At 40.4% G+C, this 23,504-nt stretch overlaps 1 protein-coding gene across 2 annotated transcripts in view; it reads left to right on the top strand.

The window, feature by feature from the left end:
• The window catches only part of RRP15 (ribosomal RNA processing 15 homolog), a 31,026-nt gene extending 8,155 nt beyond the window's left edge, over window positions 1-22,871 (top strand). The window contains exons 3-6 of one of the 2 annotated variants that reach the window (XM_019742910.3): window positions 2,983-3,257; window positions 5,678-5,775; window positions 8,110-8,311; window positions 21,698-22,871. In XM_019742910.3, coding sequence (XP_019598469.3) covers window positions 2,983-3,257; window positions 5,678-5,775; window positions 8,110-8,311; window positions 21,698-21,817 — 695 coding nt within the window. In that variant the 3' untranslated portion in view covers window positions 21,818-22,871. Of the gene's footprint in view, window positions 1-2,982; window positions 3,258-5,677; window positions 5,776-8,109; window positions 8,312-19,073; window positions 21,648-21,697 lie in introns of those variants that run through there. The other variant, XM_088799142.1, reaches the window with a different exon arrangement.
• Window positions 22,872-23,504: the final 633 nt, after the last annotated feature.

Raw genomic sequence — 23,504 nt, 5'->3', positions numbered from 1 at the left:
AACTTCTCAGGGATTTGGTGTGTTCCCATCATATGCATGTTGTGGTCAAACTGGGTGCGAAACACCCCAAAGGAACATGGCCAAGGATTATCTGAGTGGCTTTTACAGCTGTAAAGCGTTTTGGCTGCCGTCACAGTGCAGCTGAAAAACGTGGAATGTGCTGCAGTTGGGAGTGAATTCATCAGGACAAAACACGGCATGTCAGTGTTGTCATTTTGACATTTCACCAGGAGCTGGGGAAGGAAGTCTTCAGTGCCACAGACTCCTAAGCCATGGCGCCTCTTGACGTTTCCATAAATGCTTGCTTAGGAGAAGCACCTTTCAAATAATTCTGTGTTTTGTTACTAGTACCTGTGCAGTGCTACTGACCCTGTGGGATAAAGTGTATGGGCTATTAGCATACTTATTTGTCAGCTAACTACATTCTCTCCAAATTTTGTTTCTCAACATACTTCACAGGGAACACTCGTGCTAGGACTAGGAAGATACCTCTGGGGTGAAATTGTGTGACTCTGGAATCTGGTATATGGTAGATACTCCAACTCATTGAATTGAATGATGGTGCCCTCAGCTTTTGTTTGGCAAAATTTAGGTACTTTTTTTTATATTGTGGGCAATAATGTAGTTCTTATATCACCTATATTTGCATATCAAAGCCTAAAGTCATACGTCCTCAGATTTGTTAAATTTACCCAGCTTACAGGATGCAGAGAAGGCTTCAAATTAAATATGTGGCTAATGAATTTAAAAAGAAAATCCATCTTTACTAAGAAATATGCAGTACATTAGGGCAGTAGAATTATTAGTGATTTCTTGCTTTTATCATACTTTTTTAAACCATCGACATACTGTTTTAAGATTGTGCTTTTTAAAAATACAAAGTATTTTGCTTTCTGTGTTTAGCTCAGTTTTGTGTCATGTTCTGTGTACTTTTTGGAGCTACTTTATTTTTACTCATGCTTGAGCTTTATTTTTATGTATATGTATAAAATGTTTTACATGTTTTTATTGGTTATTTTCACACATTTTTTTTGAAATATATTACGTAGTTTTAGTCTTCTCATTGCATGAATTCTAAGCACTTAAAAAATTAAGGGATTATGCAAAAGTAATACCAAAATTGCAAGTATAGTAATGACTTGCTAAAAGTTAGCTTCTTTCCAGCAGTTCTCTCTTAATTCATGGTTTAAAGTCAAGAGAGGGTCACTCAGAAGTTAACAGGTGACCATACATTCACTCCTTTCACTTAGATCCTGGCAATAAGCTCGTTTTTTTTGTTTGTTTGTTTTTTGTTTTTTGTGGTTTTTTTTAAGGAAGAAAAGCTGAACGGATATTTAGAAGCAAAATATGCACATTAGTTGAAATAATTTGAAAGACATGGGGGATTGGAGGTGAAGAATAGATAAAAAATTTTGAAGTAACATCAAGAAGCAGTGGGTGGGCTCAGGTGGCAGCAGAGGTTCTGGTTGGAATGCAAAGCCTTGAGAAGGCTGAGTGGACCTGGAGTAGAATCCTGGAAATGAGGTGCTCTGGGCTGTGGATTCCTTTTCAGTCCCAAAGGTTTAGGTGACATTTCTGATCTGTATGGGGAGATGTCAGAATTCAGAGAAGCAGGGGGCAGCAGGAACCCTGTTTGTGCCCAAGGTCTTTTTTCTTCGTCACCTAAGTCAGTATTTAAAATTTTTCCTAAATTACTAATATTGATTTTTAGTAGAGATATTTTGATAGAAAAAGGTGAAGTTAATGGCATTGTCAGTATTAATCTGTGAGACGCAGCTAGTTCTGGAGCTGACCGAAGAAAGCACGTTTGTTCCCCAAGGACGCTACTGCTGAGTGGCAGTTGTAGGTACAACGCCAAGGCTTCCTCCTCTTTGGTAATTCCTCAGCCTTCTTTGCTAGCTCTTCTCCTGCTTATTAAGAAACATTCCCAGTTACTCAGCTGTTGGATGCCTTGCTCCTTTGAAGTATTTCCTAATAAGCCCCATAGGTTTCTGAAGAACAGAAAACAGAAGCCGGCCGAAGGCTCTGGGCCATACAGATGCATGCAGACTACGCTGGCTGCTTGAGTCTTGTTGATAAAGCACAGTTAACTTCAGGTGTTGAGAAAAGCTTCACAACTTAAAAGTACCCAGAGCTTCTCAACAAGCTGGTTTTCAAGGAAAGCCACCAACTGGCCTCTGTTTCTGCCATTCCTCTGAGCCCTGCCATTTGAGTCTAATGTGATGAACTAGTTTGCTGGTAACCTGTGTGGTTTTGTGTGGTAACATTCCCACCATATACTTCTGTATCTTCAACTCCAAATGTGGAATTCTCATCCAGGAGTGCAACTGAATCTTCTGTATCTCGGGAACATGTCGCTTCATTAGATTATTTTTCAAAGATGTTAAAACACCCATTTTATAAATTTATATGCAAATTTTATAAAAGGAGCCTGGATTGTTTTTTGGTGTGTTTTTTTTTCTCCAGATTTTTCTGCATGCAAATTCAGAATTTTGAAATATCTGGGCCAAATCCCTCAGAGAAGTTAGTCTGATTTCTCTTTACTATGGAAACACTGTACCACTTTCTTGATAGATTAAGATAGTTTTTTTTTGTTGTTATTTGTTTTTAAAATAATTCACTATTATTTCTAAATTATTCTCTTCAGATAGTTGACTGCCACAGGTACGGCCCGTGGACTTGAATGCATCCTGCATTGGCCCCAGGTCAGCATCTGTGACCACCTTGACAACAGGGCATGGTGCGGGCTGTTGGGTTTCTTTGCGGAGCCACTGCAGCTGGCGGGGCCAGGTCTTTAGAAGCAGTGGGATGGAGGGTCCTACCTTTGCTGCTCTGCTGTTACTGTAGCCGTGAGACTTGGAAAAGTCCCCTCTTGCAAGACTGGAGACAGATTGAGAACAGATTAGCTTTATGAAGACTTCCGCCTGTGGCCTTGGCCGCCTCTACCTCTGGTGTTAAAGTTTCATTTGTTTCCTCTCATAGGTCCTGTAGGAACCTGTAGATCAGAAAAGGATCACTTTTCTTCTGATGATGAAGCCATAGAAGCTGATAATGAAGATGAACTTGAACCTCACGACAATAACAGTGAAAATGCCGCAGAAGCTAGTGTTGGAACCAGTGCGGGCTGGGCAGGTGCCATGGCTAAAATCCTTAACAAGAAAACCCCTAAAAGTAAACCCGCCATTTTGGTCAAAAACAAAGAGCTGGATAAGGAAAAAGAAAAGTTAAAGCAAGAAAGACTAGAGAAAAGAAAACAGGTATGTCCCCAGTTGTCTTGTAGATTAGACTGTGTGTCTAATCTGGTTCTTGTCTGTGCCAAATTGGTCCTTGCAGTGTTTGTTCAATTAACATTGCAGTGTTTTAACTTGCTTTGTGTAGGCTCTGTTCAGGAACCTAGTCTAAATTACTCCGTTGATCCTGTTCACGTTTTAGGCACCTAAACAAAGCAATAGAAATAGGAACTCCAAGGAAGTTTGTCCTTTTCAAATCAAGTAATTACACATGTAACAACGCCTGTCATCTTGTTCATTTCAGCTGTTCATACGTTACCTTCATAAGGTACTTAACTAACAGTCACAATAGTTGCTTTTTCCTAAAACCTATTTTATAATATAAAGCTGTGAAGATACCATCAGGGGTTGGTTGTAGTTCTGAAAACCAACTATTTCACTGAGATAACCCTGAATCCATTATGCCTGTTGTTAAACCTCTGGTGGTAGAAGTTAGACTAGTACAGTCTGCTCATTAAAGGCCAGAAGCTAGACTTAAGTTTGCTGTTGCATATTATAAAGATTAAGGAACAATAAGGTTTTTTGCATCCTTTGTCCTTGATGAAATATTTCTATGTCTAAAATATTTGGTTATTAAATAAGTATTATTTTTTAATGAAAGAAAAATAACTTTCTACAGTTGTACTGCCAACATAAAAGTACTAATTTCCAAGAGGGTACTTTATAGGTGAAAGTGAAAAGAAACAACAAAACAGGTTTGAATTGGCTTGTATTTCCTTTTAAGTTCCTCATCCCTTTATCTTGTTTCAGGATGGATGTGATGGTGGTTGCTCTATGTGAAAGGCTATGTAAAGATGGGACTTTTCCAGCGTTGTTCTTAGAAGCAGAATGTACTCTGTTATTAACTTAATATTCTCATTGTTTTTTAGATAAATCTTGTCTCTAAATCGTACTGATAACTTTTCAGTTGAAAATTGAATCTGTTTATTATCTGGCAAAAGCTAGAAGAATCCCTAAGGACCTCATCCCAGTGTGGCAGTGAGAGTAAGGGCCATGTTTGAAGCCAAGAGAAACGGGTCTCGAGCTCCACTCTGGGCCAGAGCTTTGCTGAGCTGATACTGCCCACGTAATGCGTGAAAGCACATGTGTTGCCCCCAGAAACATGACACAACAGCTGCAGATGCTTTCAGTATACATTTCTGATTAGAGTCTATGCAAATTACCTTAGTTCCTTAATGTTAATAATTATTGGTTTCCAGGATATTGAGTACTTATTTCTAATCATAGGTATGAAAATATATTTCAAAGTTAAAAGATATTTGGGGATAATGCATGCCTATTAATCCCTTGGGTTCTGTAGATAATTCAGAATTGATGGCTTTAAACTTAAGGATTTTTTTTTATTTCTGGCATCTGGTAGTGAATTTCATAACAGTTAAATGATCTGATTTGGAGAAGAATCTATTCTTTTAGAAAGTGCGTAGGCTACTCTATAAAGATTAGCTTAGGAAGAGTAGGACTTTGGTTTTACTGTGATTAGACCTTTTTATTAATACAAAATGAGAGATCAGGTGAATGGAGAAAAGGAACAGATACAGGAGAGACTTTTCACTGGTTCTTGTCACTGGTTTTGATGTTCTCCAGCTTCTTGGTGATTAGTTCACCATATTCAGTATATTTGATACTTGGTGATACGCTGGCCTGAGAAGGGAACCTGGAGAAGCCAGGTATGTAATCACGTGTCTGAGAGCAGGATTCTCCTCGAAGACAATTTGGCGTTAGATTATGTTGTCTGTGGGATTTCCTCTTTCCTGGCCCCCCTTACGCCTCTGCAAGCTAGCAGAGAATCAGTTGGCTGTGCTTTGTGACTGAAGTGCCATTTGTGGCCAGGACAGTGGTCAGATGTGCAGTAAGGGAAAGTAGATTTAAATGATTGTGGGAAAAGAAAAATAGTCGCTGTATAAACAGAACATATCTAGATCTGAATCTCCTTGTTTTAAAGCTGATACAAAAGCAGTAAGTCTGACTGCTGAGGAAATCAGTTTCTGAAAATAAAGAGAAATCGTGCGTAACATTGTGGTTACCAAAGAGGGTAGTTGGGGTCTTCCTGACGCCCACCTCTGGCGGCCTGGTGATGGCAGGTCGGGAATGTGGCTGTCCCACACCCCCCTTGTCCTGCCTGGCTCAGCATGCTGGCAGCGCTCCAGCTCCCTGCTGTCAGACAGCCTGACAGAAACTCACTTGGTGCCTCTCACATGACACGCTGAGTGCTAACCGCAGGCTCCCCGAGCTGAACCCCTAAAAGCAGGGCTGTTTTTTAAAGACCTCATGACAAACTAAGCCAGAATGATTTATTACCTTTGTCCTTTCACAGAGTATCATATCAAAGTGTGCTGCACTTTCAAAAATGCCTAATGTTCTCTCACATAACAATATTTGTAACGCAGCTTGATAAGAAGCGGGAGTGGGAAATGATGTGCAGAGTAAAGCCAGATGTTGTCAAAGACAAAGAAACAGAGCGAAATCTTCAGAGAATTGCAACGAGGTAAGACAGTGTGTTTGCCCTTTAAAAAATATGTATACTGAAGCTTTGATAGCGATCCACTTCTGACGAGATTTGATTTGTAAGCTCTGCCTTCTCAGTGCCAAGTGATTTTTATCTAAGCCCGTTTAATACCGAGTTCAACCTAAGACTTTGCAGGTCTTGTGAGGCAAGACTATAATGTGCTAACTGTGTATTTGCTGCAAACCTATTTCAGATCGTCTTGTTTTCATAGTCACAAGAGCAATGTAATCAGACCGTGTGCTACATTTCTCTCCTGAAGGTTGCCTAAATTTATGGCCTTAGATGATTATTTTTGTTATCTTGCATTGTATTTATGGCATAACATTGCAGGAGAGCAGCTTCATGCTGTCCTTTCACACTGCATGTGTTATCAGTGGCACCAGACATTTATCCGATGCCCTCTCTGTCCAGATAAGTAGACTGTGGGGGCTGCTGGGTGGTCCTAGCCCACTCATCCGGAGGAGTTATAATCTCCCTGAGAATAGAGCTACGTGTTATATGTTGGGGAAGGTTCACAGAGGAGATAGCATTGGGGTTCCTACTTAAGGACACAGCAGTTATACTCAGTGGAGTTACTTTTCACGTCCTGGTTGCCTGGATGACTTCGGTCATTTTCGAATTCACCTGGGTGTTGTCCAGTGAGATAGTGAGGGATGATGGTTAAGAGGGAGCAGCAGAGCCTGACTGCCAGGTTCAGCTTCCAGCACTGACGTATTAACTGTGTCCTTGGGCATGCTCCTGCATTGCTCTCTGTCTCAGTTTATTTATCTGTAAAACCAGGAGAACATTATCCCTCCCCATAGGCTTTCTCTGAAAATTAAGTGAATTAATACATACAAAGAGTTCAGCAAAGTGCAGGGTTGGTGCATGAGAGGAAGTGCCTCTTAAGTTTTATCCCTGAGGCTCCTCACTTTCCTCCCCTTGGTGCCAGCCCTGCTGGAAGGGGATGGAATCTCACCTTATTTAGAGCCTAGTAAGCGGGCCTGTTAAGGTGTCTTGGGTGGCGGCAGAAGACAAGAGACTCCTGGGTCAGAGACAAAGGACTCGATTGCTTGTGGCAGCAGCAGCGGCCAGAGCTGGCTCCCTCTGTCCCTAGTCATACGCCTGCTCATGCAGTGGGTCATGTTACAGGAGGGGAACACTGACCTTGGGACTCTGCTGCTTTCACGGTGAATGGTAACAAGCCTGCTCTTTGTCTGGGGGGAGACGTTACCTCATTCCTCCAGGTTGCATACTGCGAACACAGCCCTGAGGAATGCCCCGGGTCAGGGCGGTCAGGGCCTGGAATTCTTGAGAAACCCGCAAGAAGAGGCAGGATGCTCAGGGCCCACGGCGATTGCCTCTCCGTTATTCTTAGCAGGACAGTTAATAGGTTATAGAATTTTAGAGCTGGACGGGAGAGTAATGGTCTAAATCAGTGCTGTCCAGTAGAAATATGTGAGCCACATATATAATTCCAATTTTTTTTGTAGCCACACTGAGGACAGTGACAAGAAAGAGGTGAAATTAATTTCAATAATATATTTTATTTAACCCAATATAATCAAATGATTCTTTCAACATGTTATCAATATAAACAATTATAAATGAGATTCTAAAATTCTCTTTTTTATACTAAGTCTTCCAAGTCCAGTGTGTCTGTTACCTTGGCGCGCGTTGCTGGTTGGATGGGCCATGTTTCATGTGCTCACGAGCTGCGTGGCTGTGGCTCCTGAAGTGGATACCACAAGTCTTCCGCTTCAGGATTTGACTGAATGAACTTAGCTGCAGAACAAAGGATTTTAAGTAAATGTTTTTGAAAACAGGATTTTAAAATTAGTTTTATATCATAAGTGTTGCAGATAATATACCTGAAGCCTTTTTAAGATCCTTGGGTATTATTTTTCCCATTTACAGATGCAATTAGGATCCTGAAAGTCTTTCCTAGAGTCAAATGTTTAGAGAGCTGTGATGGCTGTTCTTTCCATTACATGCTAATGCCTTCAACCGGTACTATAATTACATTTCGAGAAATAGATGTTTGTGTTAAAGGTAATTGTTAGTTCTAATTGCACAGCTGTTGATTTAGAAAGACCAAAGCTGAAAAGAAAGTGCGTCTCAATCCACATATATTTGTTCTCTATTCAGAAATTGATAATGATTCATTTTTCAGAAGTATCTCACCATTCATCCAACTCTTTGTTATTTGAGTGCCTGCTGAATGCCTGCCTCTTTCCTAAGCAGTAAAAAAAAAAGTACATTGTTCTGTCCTCGGACTTTGTACTCTAGTGTCACTGTTCTTTGACTGCGTTGTTCTGGTCGATTCACCTGTAGGGGCGTGGTGCAGTTATTTAATGCTGTTCAGAAGCATCAGAAGAACGTTGATGAGAAGGTTAAGGAGGCGGGAGGCTCCATCAGAAAGCGTGCTAAGCTGATATCAGCGGTTTCCAAGAAAGACTTCATCAGCGTTCTGAGAGGGATGGACGGAAGCACAAACGCGACAAGTTCCACGGGGAAGAACTCAAAAGCCAGACAGGTAAGACTTTCATGCAGGATTCCACGCAGCAGGCGCTTAGCTCTTACACTGAAGAGTTTTGGGGTGAAAAAGCACACGATAGAGTGACAGTTTTTATTTTTTTCCAGATTTTATTAAAAGTTCGACATGCATACTGCCTAATTTAAAAGTTTGGATTCTCAGGTTTCATGACCCTTTGTTCAGTATGGAAGTTGCCAGGTACAGATGTCATACCCCTGCCGTTAGCACCCAGGAACCAGTAGATTCAGGTACATTTCTTAGAGATCCAGCCGTATCTCTCCTCTCTGAAATCCTGCCTTTTGTGCATTTTAGAGACTAGGAACCTAAGGGAGGAGGGCAGCTTCAGTGCAGGACTTTTACGCACAGAGGTAATTGTGCTGGTGTGTAACTTCTAAAATATGAAGAACCAGAGCTTTGGGAAGTAAGGTGGAAAGTCTTCCTAGTGCTGAGGCAGCTTGGGGTTGCTTGGCTGGGAGAGGAAGACCGTAAATACTTTTCCTGGTTTGTGACATGAGAACTGTGCTTCTCCAGCAGTTTTGGCCCATGGACCCCAGTAGTTTTCTTTTTTGATGTACCAGGTGAGAGGTTCTGAAACGTGCTTTCATTTCAAAAGAGCTGTTTTTTGTCTTTTTTAGATAATGAAAGCAAAGTACGTAGTTGTATTTGATTTTATGGTTTCTGTTGCCAACAAAAAAATACTTCGACCAGGAAATGAGTTTCTGTCATAACTTTTTTGTTTGTGTTTTGGGAAACAGTCGAAAGCCTGGCAAGAAGAGCATTTACGAATTTCATGCTCGCCTAGGTTTGAAGTGTTTCTCAAGTTTCCTGACTCAGTTGCTGTTTTACCTGATTTTGACAAACGTTTTCTGAGCTATTTGTCTATCTCTTGAATATTAAAGGACCCAAATTGTATATTTATATAATAATGGTGCTCACTGGGCCTGCTGTTTCGAAGTGTTTGTCAGAAGTAATTATAAACACATGAATACTGTGTTTGGGTTTATACTTTTTAGTTAGAAAGGCTAACAGGCTGTGTTCTCACTCGTGTTATTTTACTGCAAGAATTGGAGAAAGATCCAGCAGCATTGGATGAGAAGGAGCTAGTGAGAAGCTGGAAAAAGAACAACTTACTTTTTTTCTTACTCCTGTTGGTTTCAAAATAACTTTCAATAGAAACATTTGTTTTTGCCTTGGGGTCATTTTTTTTCATGAGTTATGAAAGTACACGAAGGATTCTTTGCAATAGCATCATTGCATTTTCTTTCCTGTCATTTGCACTTTTATCTTTTCTTTCTACTTCAGTGATCACGGGCATAGGTGAAAAATTGCCTGAGAGTCAAAAAGTGGCTTTGCTCTAAAAGTAATTTGTTTCTAGAATTCCATGCCACACCAAGAACACCCTGGCACGTTACTTGCTTTTAAAAATGTTTTGTTTCATATTTATCGAAAAACCAGACTCGTATTATTTTTTCAATTGCGCTGGATTTTACATCTGGATAACTATAAAAGTATTGTAATATTTGTGATTGGGTCACTTATTAATATCAAAAATATTTAAATACCTATTTGTACCAGGTGCTATCCTTATATCTTTAACAAGCCTTACAATTCAGATAGGAAATGACTTTAAGTAAATAAGTAAACGAGATTAATGTGAAAACATGGAAGGTCTGAATCAGCATGTCTAGACTACATGTTATCATTAGTTACACGAGGTACAATAAAAAATTAAGTGGCTGTTGCTGTTTGTGGGGGACAGTAACTGATAATACTTGTTTAGATCGGTAAATCTGTGTAGTTACTTGAAATAGGTGGACTTTTAAGGACATTGAAGAGAAGGAAAGAAGGCAAACGTGGGACTAGATTCTGGTTGGTGAGCCCAGCTACAGAATAGTTGCGTGAAGTTGGTTCTTTCCTTGGGGAATGCCCAAGTGTCAGTTTCTTTAGTCTTTCTTCTGGAGCCCTGTCTCTTTTCTGGAAAAGAATCCTACAGTCTGCTGCCTATATGTGAGGTAGAACACTGCTGCCAGCATTCTTGGGGCAGATGGAGGACCCGTCTGTGGGGACCCCACCTCAGTGTTAGACTAGTCATTATACGCTGTTGGCGTGAACCAGTGTCCAGAGCCCAAGGCCTCTCTGCTTAATACCCTCAGGAACTACATGACCTGCCGTGTTCCCCAGAAGCGGGAGAGGGGACCTGGAGCCGAACTGCTGCTTACACAGACTGTCAGCCAGTTTTCTGTTTTTGTCACACACTTCACTCCACCTGCCCTCATTGCCTCATTTCTTTACAAGTCACACATCTCTGATTTATGAGTCTGTTTTAAGGGCAATAGGTAACCATGCACTACACATCTACCTTTTGTTTATTTCATGTTATATTTTTATATTTACTACTTTGGTGATATGCAACTTCAACTGTTAACAGTGCTTGTTCCTTTTAAAACCAGGAGCATCTTGAAGGCGTTCGGTGCCTAGATCGGAGTGATTTTTTTTTTCTATGTTCCAAAGACTACCTTTCATATTATTGGCTGTTTTTCAAGATGTTTTTAATCCTCTGATCCTGCTGACCTGAATAATATTGTTGCCCTTACAATTTTTATCTTTTTTTTTTTTTTTTTTTTTGCCAATTTTATTGTATGCAGTCATTATTTCTGTAGTAAAGTGCTTGGGAACTCATGTTAGAAAGCCTTCCTCAGAGGCCAAAGGGTGTAATTGCTTTTTAAAGATCATTTTTCGGGAAAGAGATTTTGAAAAGACGTACATATTTTAAAAGATGCCAAACTGATATATTCCATTTGAGTCACTAGTTTCAATATGTCACAGTAAATCTTGTTATTAGGGACTTAGTTTATTTTTATTCTTTATTTGATTTGTATTTTTGTGAGATAGAGTCATGAAAAGGAACACTGATAGTGAACAGGCTAAAAACAGGGTGATTCTTTGCCAGAAAACAGAAAGTTGGGGTAAAGGATTGAATGTCGAATTCAGTGGAAGTTTGGTTCTTTGAACTACATCCATCCACCCAATATTTTGTGTGGAAACAAAAAGAGAAAGCATTTGCAAGATTGTTTTAGTATGTGTTCCAGGTAATACAGATGTTGCCCATGAAATTAGAAAATCTTACAGTTGGAAAAAAAATTATGCTGTGAAGATGTGACTCTCGGGCATGTGCTTCAGAAAAATATCCAAAACTTCGCTTTGATTTCCAGATGTCAGGAAGCAGACGCAGGGGAGGCACTGATGCCTCCACTGGACTCTCCTCGTCTGTGGGTGGGGCTTTGAGTGTCAGAGGAAGCATTTCTCACTGAGTCGCGGGGATTCAGATAATAACAGAACAGGAAGCCCCCGTGAATGGTGCTTCTGTTGAATGTCTGCCTTCAGGCTGAAAAGTCTCATCAAGGAAGTCAGAATTAGGACACGTGTTCAGTGCTGTTGAAACTAACCTGTATCAAAACAAAGTCTTTGGAAAACATTGAAAAGAAACGAGCATCAGAGAATGAAGCCATAACGGACAGACATTCCCACTGGTCGTAATTGGGAAAGGAGCAGGTGCATCTAATTTTTCATATTCTTTATGATTTTCTTCTTCCGTGGATGTTGGAATATTAGGGTTATTGCTGATGGGAGGGAGCTGGAAGAAGGGATACTGAGGAAGTAGGTTGTGACCAGGTTTTTGTCTCACTTGTATCTTCTATTAAGGAATTTGGATTTTATTCCTCAGGCAGTCAGGGCCCAGTTGTAATTCTTCGTCCAGTAAGTGATCTGTTCAATTTGGTTATTTTTAAGGCAAAGAAGGCTGGCTGTAGGGTGGAAGGACTGTGTCAGGAGAGAGGAAAGCGAATGCCGTAATCAACACAAGAGGGGAGACCCCGGACTAAGGCTGTGTGGGTGTGGGGGGTGAAGAGAAAAGAGGAAGCAGCCTTGGGAGGCAGTTTTCAGGTCGAGATGGACTTGATTTGGGAGTAACAGGATTCGGAAGGACAGGGGAGAGGGGAGATTGTGGAGGACCGTGAGGTTTGCAGCGTGGGAGAGTCAGACATGGTGGCGGCTTTCCCAAAGTCAAGACCAAGAGGTGGGACACGTTTGAGAGGCACCGGCTTTCGGAGGTAATGTCTGCGCCAGGTTGGAGTCAGCAGCGAGGAGGAGGACAGGGAAACTCCGGTGAGAAGCAGTGGCTCAGACAGGCTCTTGGTTGTACAGGAGGCAGCCCAGACGAGCCGGCAACCGGAATGGATAGAGAGCGGTGTTTGTTGAGGTCACTTGGGGTGTCTCTGTGGGGTCCCCAAAACCTTAAGAACGATCAAGCTGTTACCCAGCAGGGCAGGTGGATAGTGAGTGTACTTAAAAGTGTTTCACATGATTAAATCGACATGTTTCTACGTTTAAAGGGTTAATTATCAGTTATTGGGAGAGAATTCTTTCATCTTGAACCTGTGAATCCCTCCCTTCAACCTGCAGCGCTGTGCCGACCGCGTGCCAACATGGGGCAGTCACATCGACCGAGTCCTCAGGCACGTTGACCTGAGTGACTTTTCCAAAAGATGAAATTGTGTTTCGGACACTCCGTTTAAGGAAGCAGCAAAAACTTATATTTTGCATAAGAAAGGTTTTCATGAAAAATTTAAGTTTTAGTCCTTAAAGGAATGATAGTATCTCCCTTTCCCATTCAGAACAGTTACCTATCTATCGACAGTGATTTATTTTCCCAATACCTGATTGAATAATCGGATTTTAATTTTTTTCCTTATGTTTCCAAGTTGTGATGATTCCTTCTGCTCTTTTCTTGGAAAGCTGGCTAAAAATCATCAAATTTCTTGGCATGTAAGCGTCTCTTTCCTTAAAGGTGGGCCTGAAGCAGTTGTGATGCGTTTTAAACCTGTGAGTCCTGGAGGAGAATGTCTGCTGATCGGGAAACACCGAATGTTACTTACGCTCTTGAACTACAGCTCCCTTGCAGGGTTTTCATTCATTTGAAATTGCCACTGTATCCGTTTCTGCTTTTGTTTTCTTACAATAAACCCACAATAATAACTTTGTAGTAAAGGAAGAGGATGGCTGCTTTCTGTTAGAAAGTATTTTTTTCGCGACTACAAGGCAACAAATTTCAATAAAAAAATCCCCAGGGAGAAAAGTTACTGGGAGAGACTAGGTATTTATTTATTTTCCGATTTTGTGATCTGAGCATTGAAATAAGTTAGGGGGCTCCATTCTCATGCATGTCTCACCAATGGCAACCATGTACTTTCTGCATGTCTAGGTATTAAGTGGCGGGAATGCTTGTGAAACACCTGGCTTCTTTGGTATCTTAGTAACCGACCTACACTCCAGTTGCTGAAGGCTTTTGAAAGTGTGTATTCCTTCTGGCTCCCCGACGGACTGGATTCCTGCTCCTAAGGCGGAAGCCTGGGAACGGAGGGACTCCTCACGCAGGCCCGAGGTGGTCCCCCCGCAGTTCTCAGGACTTGGCTTTTACATGGAGCTGGGGGTGTGGGAGACGGGCAGGGGCTGGAGGAAGACGCTGTCCCTGAGTTGCCCCTGCATGATGGGCAGCAGGGTTTTTCCTTTCACATAAAAGCTGCTCTATGAGGAATGTGTGGAATCCTAACTCTGTAAATAATTCAGCCTAGTGTTTGTTTACTGCAAATGCCTAAATAGATTAGTTTAGACAAAAGAGAGACGCCAAGTTTGAAATGAGACCGAGCCTGGTTGTATACATGCTGGTGATGGGAACGGTTTAAAGCCAGTTTCTCATTGTAGGCACTTCTTTGGAAATAGACTGTTTAGTTCTTGTTGTAGGTGGCTTCTGATCTGAACAGCTCTTGCAATCACAGAACCGGTGTTTGGTACGTGCAGACACGGGGGGATATGGGTACAGTGAAGAATAAGCACTAATTACAGAGCTGCTGCAGAAATCTGTGGTTACAATAAAAATTCGTAACGGCGCCATACATCTGGCCCTCTTTGAAGACTTGCTCTCTACTTGAAGTGGCTTCCTGCACAGGTTTTCATCAGTGAGGTGGGGGCCCTTTTTAAAGATTTAATTGTCCTGCACAAACACTTACACTTATGGTCCATTTTTAAAATTCAAAATAATATTTTGTTTCCTGCTAAAAAAAAAAAATTTACCTTTGAGCAGTAGGCAGTTGAGAATGTTGATGTGTTAAACAGAGCAGCAGAGACCACAGACTCGGGAACCAGACTGCCTGGGTCCAGAAGCCCCGGGTGCCACTTACTGCGCTTGGGTTCCTTCCCCACGTACCGCCTCAGGTTTCTTCCCTGTTTGCAGGCAATCATTCTAATGGTAACAAGCACCTCACACCAACTGTGACAGTCAAGTGAGTTAATCACGTAACGGTCTTAGAACAATGATCTAAGAACAATGATTGGCACGTAAGGAAACGCTATATAAATGTTTGCAGTTATTTTTGTTTTGGGTGGCATGTCATTCGAATGAGTTCCTTATATTTAGGGCTTATTTTTTTTCCTAACATAGTAGTCAAAGATGAATCTGTAGTGGGAAACCAGTTTGAAAGGAAACTGTTACTACTTCTGAATTACTGGATAAACCCAAAAATGATCCAGTCATTTAGTACAAATTGTGTTTAGATGTAGAAAGTTCCCTCTCAATGTCGGTGTGTCTGGTCTGGTAATGCATAATGCTTACAAAATAATAAAACTAGGTTTTGAGGGTCTAGAATGTGTCCGTGTTCTCTTACTCCCCATTTCAAGCTAAGGGTGAACTAACTATATTCTTTACAAGGTGTTACTTTCCAAGGAGAGTTTAGTTTTAAATGGAGGCTGTTTTTCTGTTTGAATGTTCTCATCTTTGTGAACAATGTACAGAGCATCGTTAGAAGATGACAGGTGTCCCCATTTGGGGATTCTTTGGGTACAGACAGCTCAGTAAGTAGGGATAGCGGTAGAGGGGCTGGAAGGGGGCTTATTATTGTTTTCTTTGTGCCAGGTACTATGGAAGGTGTTTTATTACATAATCATCATTTTAAGAAACCCCAGAACTCTTATTAGACGTAAGAAACCCGAAGTCAGGAAGATGAGGTGACTTCCCTCTGGCCACACTAATAGGACTTGGTAGCGTCTGGACTCAAACCCTGTCTGTGTTGTTCCCAGACTGTTCCCGTGGTTGGCACCTGCTGCTTACAGTGTCTGAGGCACTTCATTAGGAGCAGAGCAGAAAACTATCTCCCTGCCCTCGCTTAGATGAACTAGAAGAGGCGCTGGCTAACGAGCCATTGCGTCACCCGCCTAGACAAGGAAGAGAATGAGGAGCGCCTGAGTTTGTGGTCGGAGTTTCCTAAGTCTTATGACCCCTTCATAGGGTGCATAGCAGCACGTGGGGACTGATCCGTTTTAACGTCGTATTTCTCAGAACTTAAGGACGTAAAATAAAATCTCACCCAGTAACACATTTTAGAATTCTGGAACATTCAAGAAAATTTATTGTTAGAATTGTCTTTCTCTTCAGTTACCAAGGAGTTAAAATATACTGGATATCAGATGCATCTTATATTTGATCATTATTTCCCTAATAGAAATTTTAGAATCCTTTTTATTTTTTAGTTACTTTATGAAATTTTTCATGCAGGAAGTAAGTAAGAAAGGCCAATATTTCTGGTCTTACATGGACCTGTATTTCTCACCTAGATTCTAAAACGAACACTTGTCTAAGTGAGTTTGTTTTATGTAGCTCTGCCTGTCTTTGTCTCCATCTCGTTTTTGTTTGTGAGGGGTGATTATTTGAAGGTAATAAGCCACCCTTGTCCCAGAGATTCTTGGTTTTAGAACAGCTTTATTGGGGTATAATTCACATACTCTACGATTCAAAAGATTCTTCTTAACTGTGAGAATCAGAATCCAGTCAGGGTTCATACCTTACATTTGGTTGTATTTTGGTTTCTTTTATTCTAGACTAGTCCCTTGTTCTGAATTTGTCTGATTGTTTCATCCTGATGTCTTTTAATTTCTTCCTTTGTGCCTTTTTCCTGTAAGCTGGAAGTTAGGACTAAAGGTTAGGTTTTAAGTGAAACTGTTTTGGCATAACTGTTTCATAGGTGTGACCCTTAGACGCTGTGTACTTACTATTGCATCGTATCAGGAGACACATTATCAGAATGTCTCGTTTTAGGGATGGTCGTTTTTCTGTCGTTTAAAGTGATAATAAACGTTTCCTTATTAAAGGTACATTTCCCCCTACAGTTAGAAAGGAACTTCTGGGAGGAATATTTGGGAAGGTGCAAATGTACCTTTCCCCATTTCTGTTGTTTTTAGCATCAATTAACGATCCTTGCCTAACAGTTACGCCGTGAGAGTTTACAGAGTGATGATTTTCTCATGTTCATTTTAAATTCATGGACCTAGGAACTTCTATTTGTTCGGTGTTTTACAGTCATTAGCTTTTGGAATTTGCAGATGTGGCAATGGGAACCAGTGCGGCCTGGTTCTCTTGCCCTTTTGACATGACCCCCTTTTCTTTGAGTACTTGCTTGCTTTTGGGGATAACAAAATGTCCCAGACCAAACCTCGTTCTTGCCGGGTCCCAGACCTGGAGTCACCCATTTCTCCCAGGAGCTCTGCCGACGGCACTCCGCTTGTTTTTAAATCTCTTGTTGATGTCAGTGGATTGATAGTATACATATTCTTTACGAGAACAACTTCGTTTTGTTTATATAGGATTTCTTAGTCTGACAAAGAACTCATACATAATGTTTTCTCCTTTAAGCTTATTAACAAATGTGTTATTAAAACATTGGTGTCTATTTTCTAGATGAATTCACAGCTCTGCTGCTGATTTGTTTATAAATCTGAATTCTCATATAAGTGCTATACTGCTGTGGCAGATAAAAGAACAAGACTGTGCTTTAAGAGACTAACTGGCAGGCTGTGTTCTAAGTTATCTCAAGCTCCTAACTGAGCACTTGTGTCAAAAGACTCCGTGAGATGTTACATTTGTCTTTTTAGGCAGTGCAGTCAACTAACTCATTAATAAATAATTCTTAAGAGAATGTAAACGGTGAGGAGAATCAGAGTTGCCTACTGTTTCCTAAAACTTCACTCTGTGGAGATAGACGTATAGAAGAGCGAGTTAGAATAGGAACCCCCAAATAGAGCCGCTTTGAGCAGGGACTTAAGTGTTGAGCACATAGTAAAATCAAGGGCCCAAATGAAATTATAACAAGAACCAATGCAGTGGATGAAAACATAATGCATCAAAGCAGTGTGTTCCCCAGGGGTGATGGGCCCGAATCCGGGGAACGCTAGACAGAATTAGGTTTTCTTAGAGAAGTCTGTGCACTTAACCTGTGCTCAGACTATAATTAAAGGTGACATAATTTCAACATCTTGGTCTTTTTTCCTAGGAAATCCTACCAAATGCTTTTCTAGTTTGCTTGGATCTTACAAATTACCCGTTTGAATTTGGAAACTATATACGAATCTGGAAACCATACACCGAGTGAACAAAACCGAAGCCCAAGTGGGCTTGTTGCCTGGGACACCATCCTAGTAAAACAGTTAAAATGAGCTTTTAATAAAACAAGTTTGTGAAGGAATAGCGAAGGCAAAAAGTGGGCAAAACAGTTAGGAATGGCTTATTGAGAATCAGAGAAAAGTTGAGTTTGTATTGATGTGGGATCTTCCATATACTCTTGAATCTGTAGGTTCATTGGAACGCTTGTACATTTCACATTGAAAATTTTTCAATCCTTTATGATTGGGAAGTTGTAATGTCTTGCATGGTTAGGAAGCCGTTGGTGATCTTATTCAGATGCTAAAGATGTGGGGCTGTATTTACGTTGATTTCTACTGGAATACATTTTTTATATAAAGGGATTTCCCATATATTCTTCATTTTATGGGCAGACCTTTGAGATGAGCTTTAATCAGTTGTAGGGGAGATTACTAACTACAATTGCAAACAGCTTACTGAAAATTTGCAAAAAAGGCATTAAGTTGAATGCAGCCAGAGATAAGGAACTTTTTTTTTTAATTTAGGTGAAACTAAATTAAAGTAAAAACTGAACACTCTTCTTGGGGAAAGCAAAGAAACCTAGTATTGCTGATTGCTAAGTATAGATGTGATTATACTGTTTATTTTTTTAGGATTTGACTTTAATTTTCCACCTTCAAAATTGAAATGAGGTTAAGCTCTTCATTATCTGGTGTTAGACTAATATTAATAAGTCATTCCAAACCTCTGTTTCCAGTTTTCTTTTCAGTAGCTGCCAAGGTATGTTTGAACCTTGAAATGGAAGCTGATTAGCATTTTGAAGGGTTGTCTTCATCTTCAGAATTGACACAGACGGCTTCTGTGTGATCTTGATTAAATATTTGTGTAAAACCAGGCCGGCGAGGGTGGGGACTGTTTTGTTTCCTTGCCTCATGTGGTTTGCATTAAGGCTTTGCGTTTAATCGGCCTTCCTTTGCAGTCGTGTAGGCTCATGGCGTTACCTTGCAGATTGCTGTAGGTGGTCAGATCAGCGCAGTGGCCCCCGACAGACCTTAGAAGCTGCTCAATTGGGGCCATTCGAGTCTATGCTCAGATGTTAGCACAGCCTCCACTTGATGGGAGGTAGGAAAACCTGTGCCTACCATGTGCAGTGTGGTTAACTGTACCTGACCTTACATTCACACCGGTGGTTCAGGGTCACTGGACGGCTGGTTCACGCAGATTGCTGGGCTCCACCCCCAGAGCTTCTGGCTCCGCGGGTCTGGGATGGGCTCCAAGACTTTGAACTTCTCACAGGTGATGCTGTGCTCAGCCTGATCTGCGGGCCACATGTGGCGACATCGGGACACAGACTACGTTGGGGTGGCTTAGTAAACAGAAGCACCCCCACCAAAATCCCACAATACAGCTGTGCTTCACTGCTAATCTTCAGATTGGACAACTAAGAGAAGCTGTGGATTGATTCGTACTGCTCTCCGTGCATGTCTGAAGTGCATGTTTACAGGACGGTTTTCAAGACAAGCGTGTGACACAGTTGGTCTCAACATTTTAAGGAGTGAATTCTTTCCTCTGGCCCACAGTTGTCCCTTTCTTTCTGAACTACAATAGTTCTCCCCCACCCCCATCCACACTTTGGCTTTCTGCGGTTTCATTTACCCACGGTGACTGAGGTCTGGAAAGGTCCAATGGAAAATTGCACCTCCCTTCACCTCATCACGTAGGCATCGTATCGTCTCGCGTCATCACAAGAAGCAAAAGAAGGGTGAGAACAGCGGTTAGTAGTTATTCTCTTACTGTGCCTAATTTATAAATGACACTTGATTATAGGTGTGTGTGTATATAGGAAAAAACAGAGTATGTACAGGGTTCGGTCGGTCCTCTCTTTGGCTTCAGGCCTCCACTGCGGGTCTTGGAACTTGTTTAGGGTTTCGTCCCTGTTCCCTTCCTCCTTTCTTCAGGTGCCACCTAGTAGAAGCGTAATTCAGTCCCGTAGAAGTTGGCTGTCTGGTGAGCTCTCGAGTGGACACGCTGCAGCGGGGCCAGCAGGTGGGGCCTGCCTGCTCTAGGCAGGTACATGTAGAGATGCGCCGGGTGCAGTTGTCTAAACGTAGAGGCTGGTGGTTGAGATTGTGCATTGTCACATGTGAACACACAATGTCAGGACAAGTCTTCACTTGTCAGTAATTTGAATATGGCTCTCGCAGAAAGCATGTGCTTTTTAGGATTTAATTGAAAGCTTGGAGTGAATGATTTGGCAGGAGAGCTGTTACACGTTTTGCTTCCAAGTAGATCTCTGTTCATGGGGAGCAGCTCTTTCTCTTTGAAGGTGAGAAGACTGGCGAAGAAAACTTGGTTGGAGTCAGGGAGAGGGGCATTTTCTCCAGTTAGGTGACTTAATGTGATGCGAGCAGCAGTGGTGTTAGGAAGGTGGGTTTGAAGCTATAGGAACGAGGGATGGAGCAGGGTGTCCCCCAGGACGGGCCACAGAGCACCTTCCTGCCGTCCGGCTGGCTCCCCCGGGTGACGGGGAGCGCTGGGCCTGTGTCACTGTTGGTTTGTAACTGGCACAGATGTTGTTTATTCCTTTATATCTGTTACTATTAGAGTACGAAGTGCGCTCGGTGACTTGCTAGGTCAGTTCTGAAATCTTCACTCACATTTTTATGCTGCCCAGTTTTCAGATGACATTTAGTCACAAGCCCGGCTTCCTTCTTTATCCCAGAAAGACAGGAGTGCACACAGTAGGACACATGTTCTGTTGGCAGTAGCGTCCTGTTTTTCTAAGTGGAACAGCTGTTTCAGGGCTGTATTTGTTTAATTAAAAGGTAGCTTCAGCAGGATTAAATAAATAATCTCTTGTAAACCAGCAAATAGCTTTAATATCTTTTCTCTTAAAAATTGCTTTTTTTTATATGGTTAAGAGCCCCATAAAAATAATACTGTTTTATAACCAAATATCATGGGTTCTTGCATATTTAGAGATTTTTCTAACATTGTGTATTTATATGACTGGAATAAATAGAAAAACATTAACTGTTAGCTCCATGAAGATGGGGACTTTGTTTTGTCTATCACTGTATTTCCAACACTCAATAATGGTGCTTAATACACAATGCTCAGTAAATATTTGTGCAATGAAGGGAAGAAGTCACCGAGCCGGTAACAGTTCTATACATGTTGTATTACCTAGTTACGACCACAAGGTGGTACTGTTGTACCATGAAATGAGAGGCTGTAATTCTTAGGCTCTCATATAAATTTATAGTTTTACATAAATCCTATGAATAAACAAAATGAATTGTCTACCTATTATGTTTATTGCCTGCTTCAGTTATTTATAATTTTAGCCTGTGATTAGTCTTTTGATTTTGTGATTAAGTCAGGCAGTGAGTCATAACCTAAATAGAGAACATTTGGTTCAAATCTTTATCAAATGTTAAATGAGATAGCATTTCTAAAACCCTAGCACAGTACCCGGTTAGTTAGTTTCCTTTTCTCTCTTTTATTTTGGGTTAAAAGCCTTTGTTAAATTTCTGTTTGTCTTTAAATAGTTTGCCAACTTTTCTAATAAATTATCAGTGAAGTTAAAATAATAATGTAAGACTGTTTTGATTATCAAAAGATTTTAAAAATTGATACCAAACCTAGATTTTACTATGTTTTCCCCCACTGCAAAAACAACAACAAAAAAATTGTTTCATGATTATTTTATGGAGTAAAAATATTTTATTAACATATAGCTCTTCTACATATGTGTATATGTACGATCACAGTGTATAAATAAAGCTAGTCTATATTTTGTCTTGGTTTTACTCCTTTTGTAAAACTAAGTGTTGCCAAGTTTGTTATGTCGCTTGGACTTTTCATTTTCCTGTGATTAAATTGACTTTTTAATATTTTGACTCTGTACCTGTCCTCAGACTGAAGTGAAAGAAGAGGGCCCCGGATGGACGATCCTTCGTGATGATTTCATGATGGGAGCATCCATGAAAGACTGGGACAAAGAAAGTGATGGAGCGGCAAGCGACTGTGTCACATAAGGCTACACAGAACACACAGCGTACAGCCATTTTGTTTTTCCTAGCAAAATCCTTCATGCTCTGAAAGTTGGGGAATTACAAGGATACTGTTTCTAAGAAAACCAAAAGACTTTTTACGATGACGAACTTCGATTTTCCACATAAAACTTTGTTAAAATTGTGTTTTCAGACTTGGTGTAATTTTAAGCATTGTTCGTCAAGATATTTGTAAAAAGAAATATTTCTCCTTGTCCAATGAGATATGCATTTCGCCAGGATCATTTTAGGTTTACATTATTGGTCGCGGATATTGGTGTTTTGTTTCAGTGTTTCTAGAAACGCAATACTCTGCATAATTAAAAGGAACTCCTTGAAATTAGTATTTTTCAGCCTTCTAACTTACAGACCTATGTGTTTATAGTTTTGGTGGGGAAGAGTTGGTGTTTGTTTTGGTGAGCTATTGAGAAAACTTACATAGAAAAATTTAAATTATAGTATTTCTGATTTGGGGTGATAATGTTAATTTTTAGATATTCTGGCAAATACGATATAAGAAACAGACCAAATCTCTACTTTTCTATTACTTCCTTTTCCATGTTAAGTAATATACATAAATAATGACTTAGATTTATTTTCAAGTGTTAGGTTATTTTTGTATGAGAACTTTACTGAGGTGGAAATTCCCATGTTTAACTTACGCAGGGAGGTAATTTCCTAGGAAGCATAGTTGACAGATTTTAGTAGTTCTTGTTGTTCTTGTTGTTGTTGTTCTTCTTTTTTTTCCCCTTCCCCTTCTTCTAACGTTTAAGTTACCTTAAATTCTTTTATGGTCTGACTGACCAGTGAAATAGTAGAATTAGACAACAGGTGGTCTACATGAGAATATTGCATCTGATTTGAGACTTGAGTCCTTCTTGTTGCCTTAACGATTACTAAATTAATGGAGTTTTAGTATCTAGCTGTTAAATAAAAAGAAAAGAAAGACTAGTATTATTCCAAAATTTCTGTGAAACTGGGTCTAGGATCTGAAGTTTGTAGGGGAATTATTTAATAAAAGTGATCTGGTTTTTTCTAAGGCTCCATCTCTTTCTCCATCTTTCCATAGTAAAAATAGTTCCCTCTGACTACCCACGTGTACATACTAGCATCTGTTATATATCGAAAGATCATCCTCCCCCCAAACTAGCTGGAACAGAGATGTTTATATTCTCAAACCCATTGGAGTGTTGTTAAGTATTACATACGTAGCTAATGTTAAATTAGTCCGTAGTCTGGTATTTATTATCATAAAGAAAGGTCTACACTGAAGATATCAAGTGATTAAACCAGCAAAGCTCAAAATGCAGTTTTGTATCTATTCCAGCTTTTGAACTTTAGTGTCTTACTAAATTATAGAGCTGCCATTTTGTCAGTGTAACATAAATGTGGACAAATATTTCTCAATAGTAATACAAGAGGGCTAAATATCCCATTATAACTTGACACAGGTAAATATTTCAATATAACCTAACATATAGGTAATTTTGAAAAAAAAATATTTACAGCACTTAAAAACTTTTTCTCCCTAGAATTAAAGATTAGGCTCTATTTTTTGTTATTAATCTCTTTCTGCACCATACTAAAGCTTTGAGAAAATTCTTCTGAATAGTACATTTGGGTGATAGAAATGAGTAAATAATTTCTCATTTACTAAAAAGTTGTTGAAACA

This window comes from Rhinolophus sinicus, chromosome 6, assembly GCF_057876585.1.
Source record: "Rhinolophus sinicus isolate RSI-liver-muscle chromosome 6, RSI-T2T, whole genome shotgun sequence".
NCBI lineage: Eukaryota > Metazoa > Chordata > Mammalia > Chiroptera > Rhinolophidae > Rhinolophus > Rhinolophus sinicus.
This window is presented reverse-complemented; position numbering and strand designations above follow the sequence as displayed.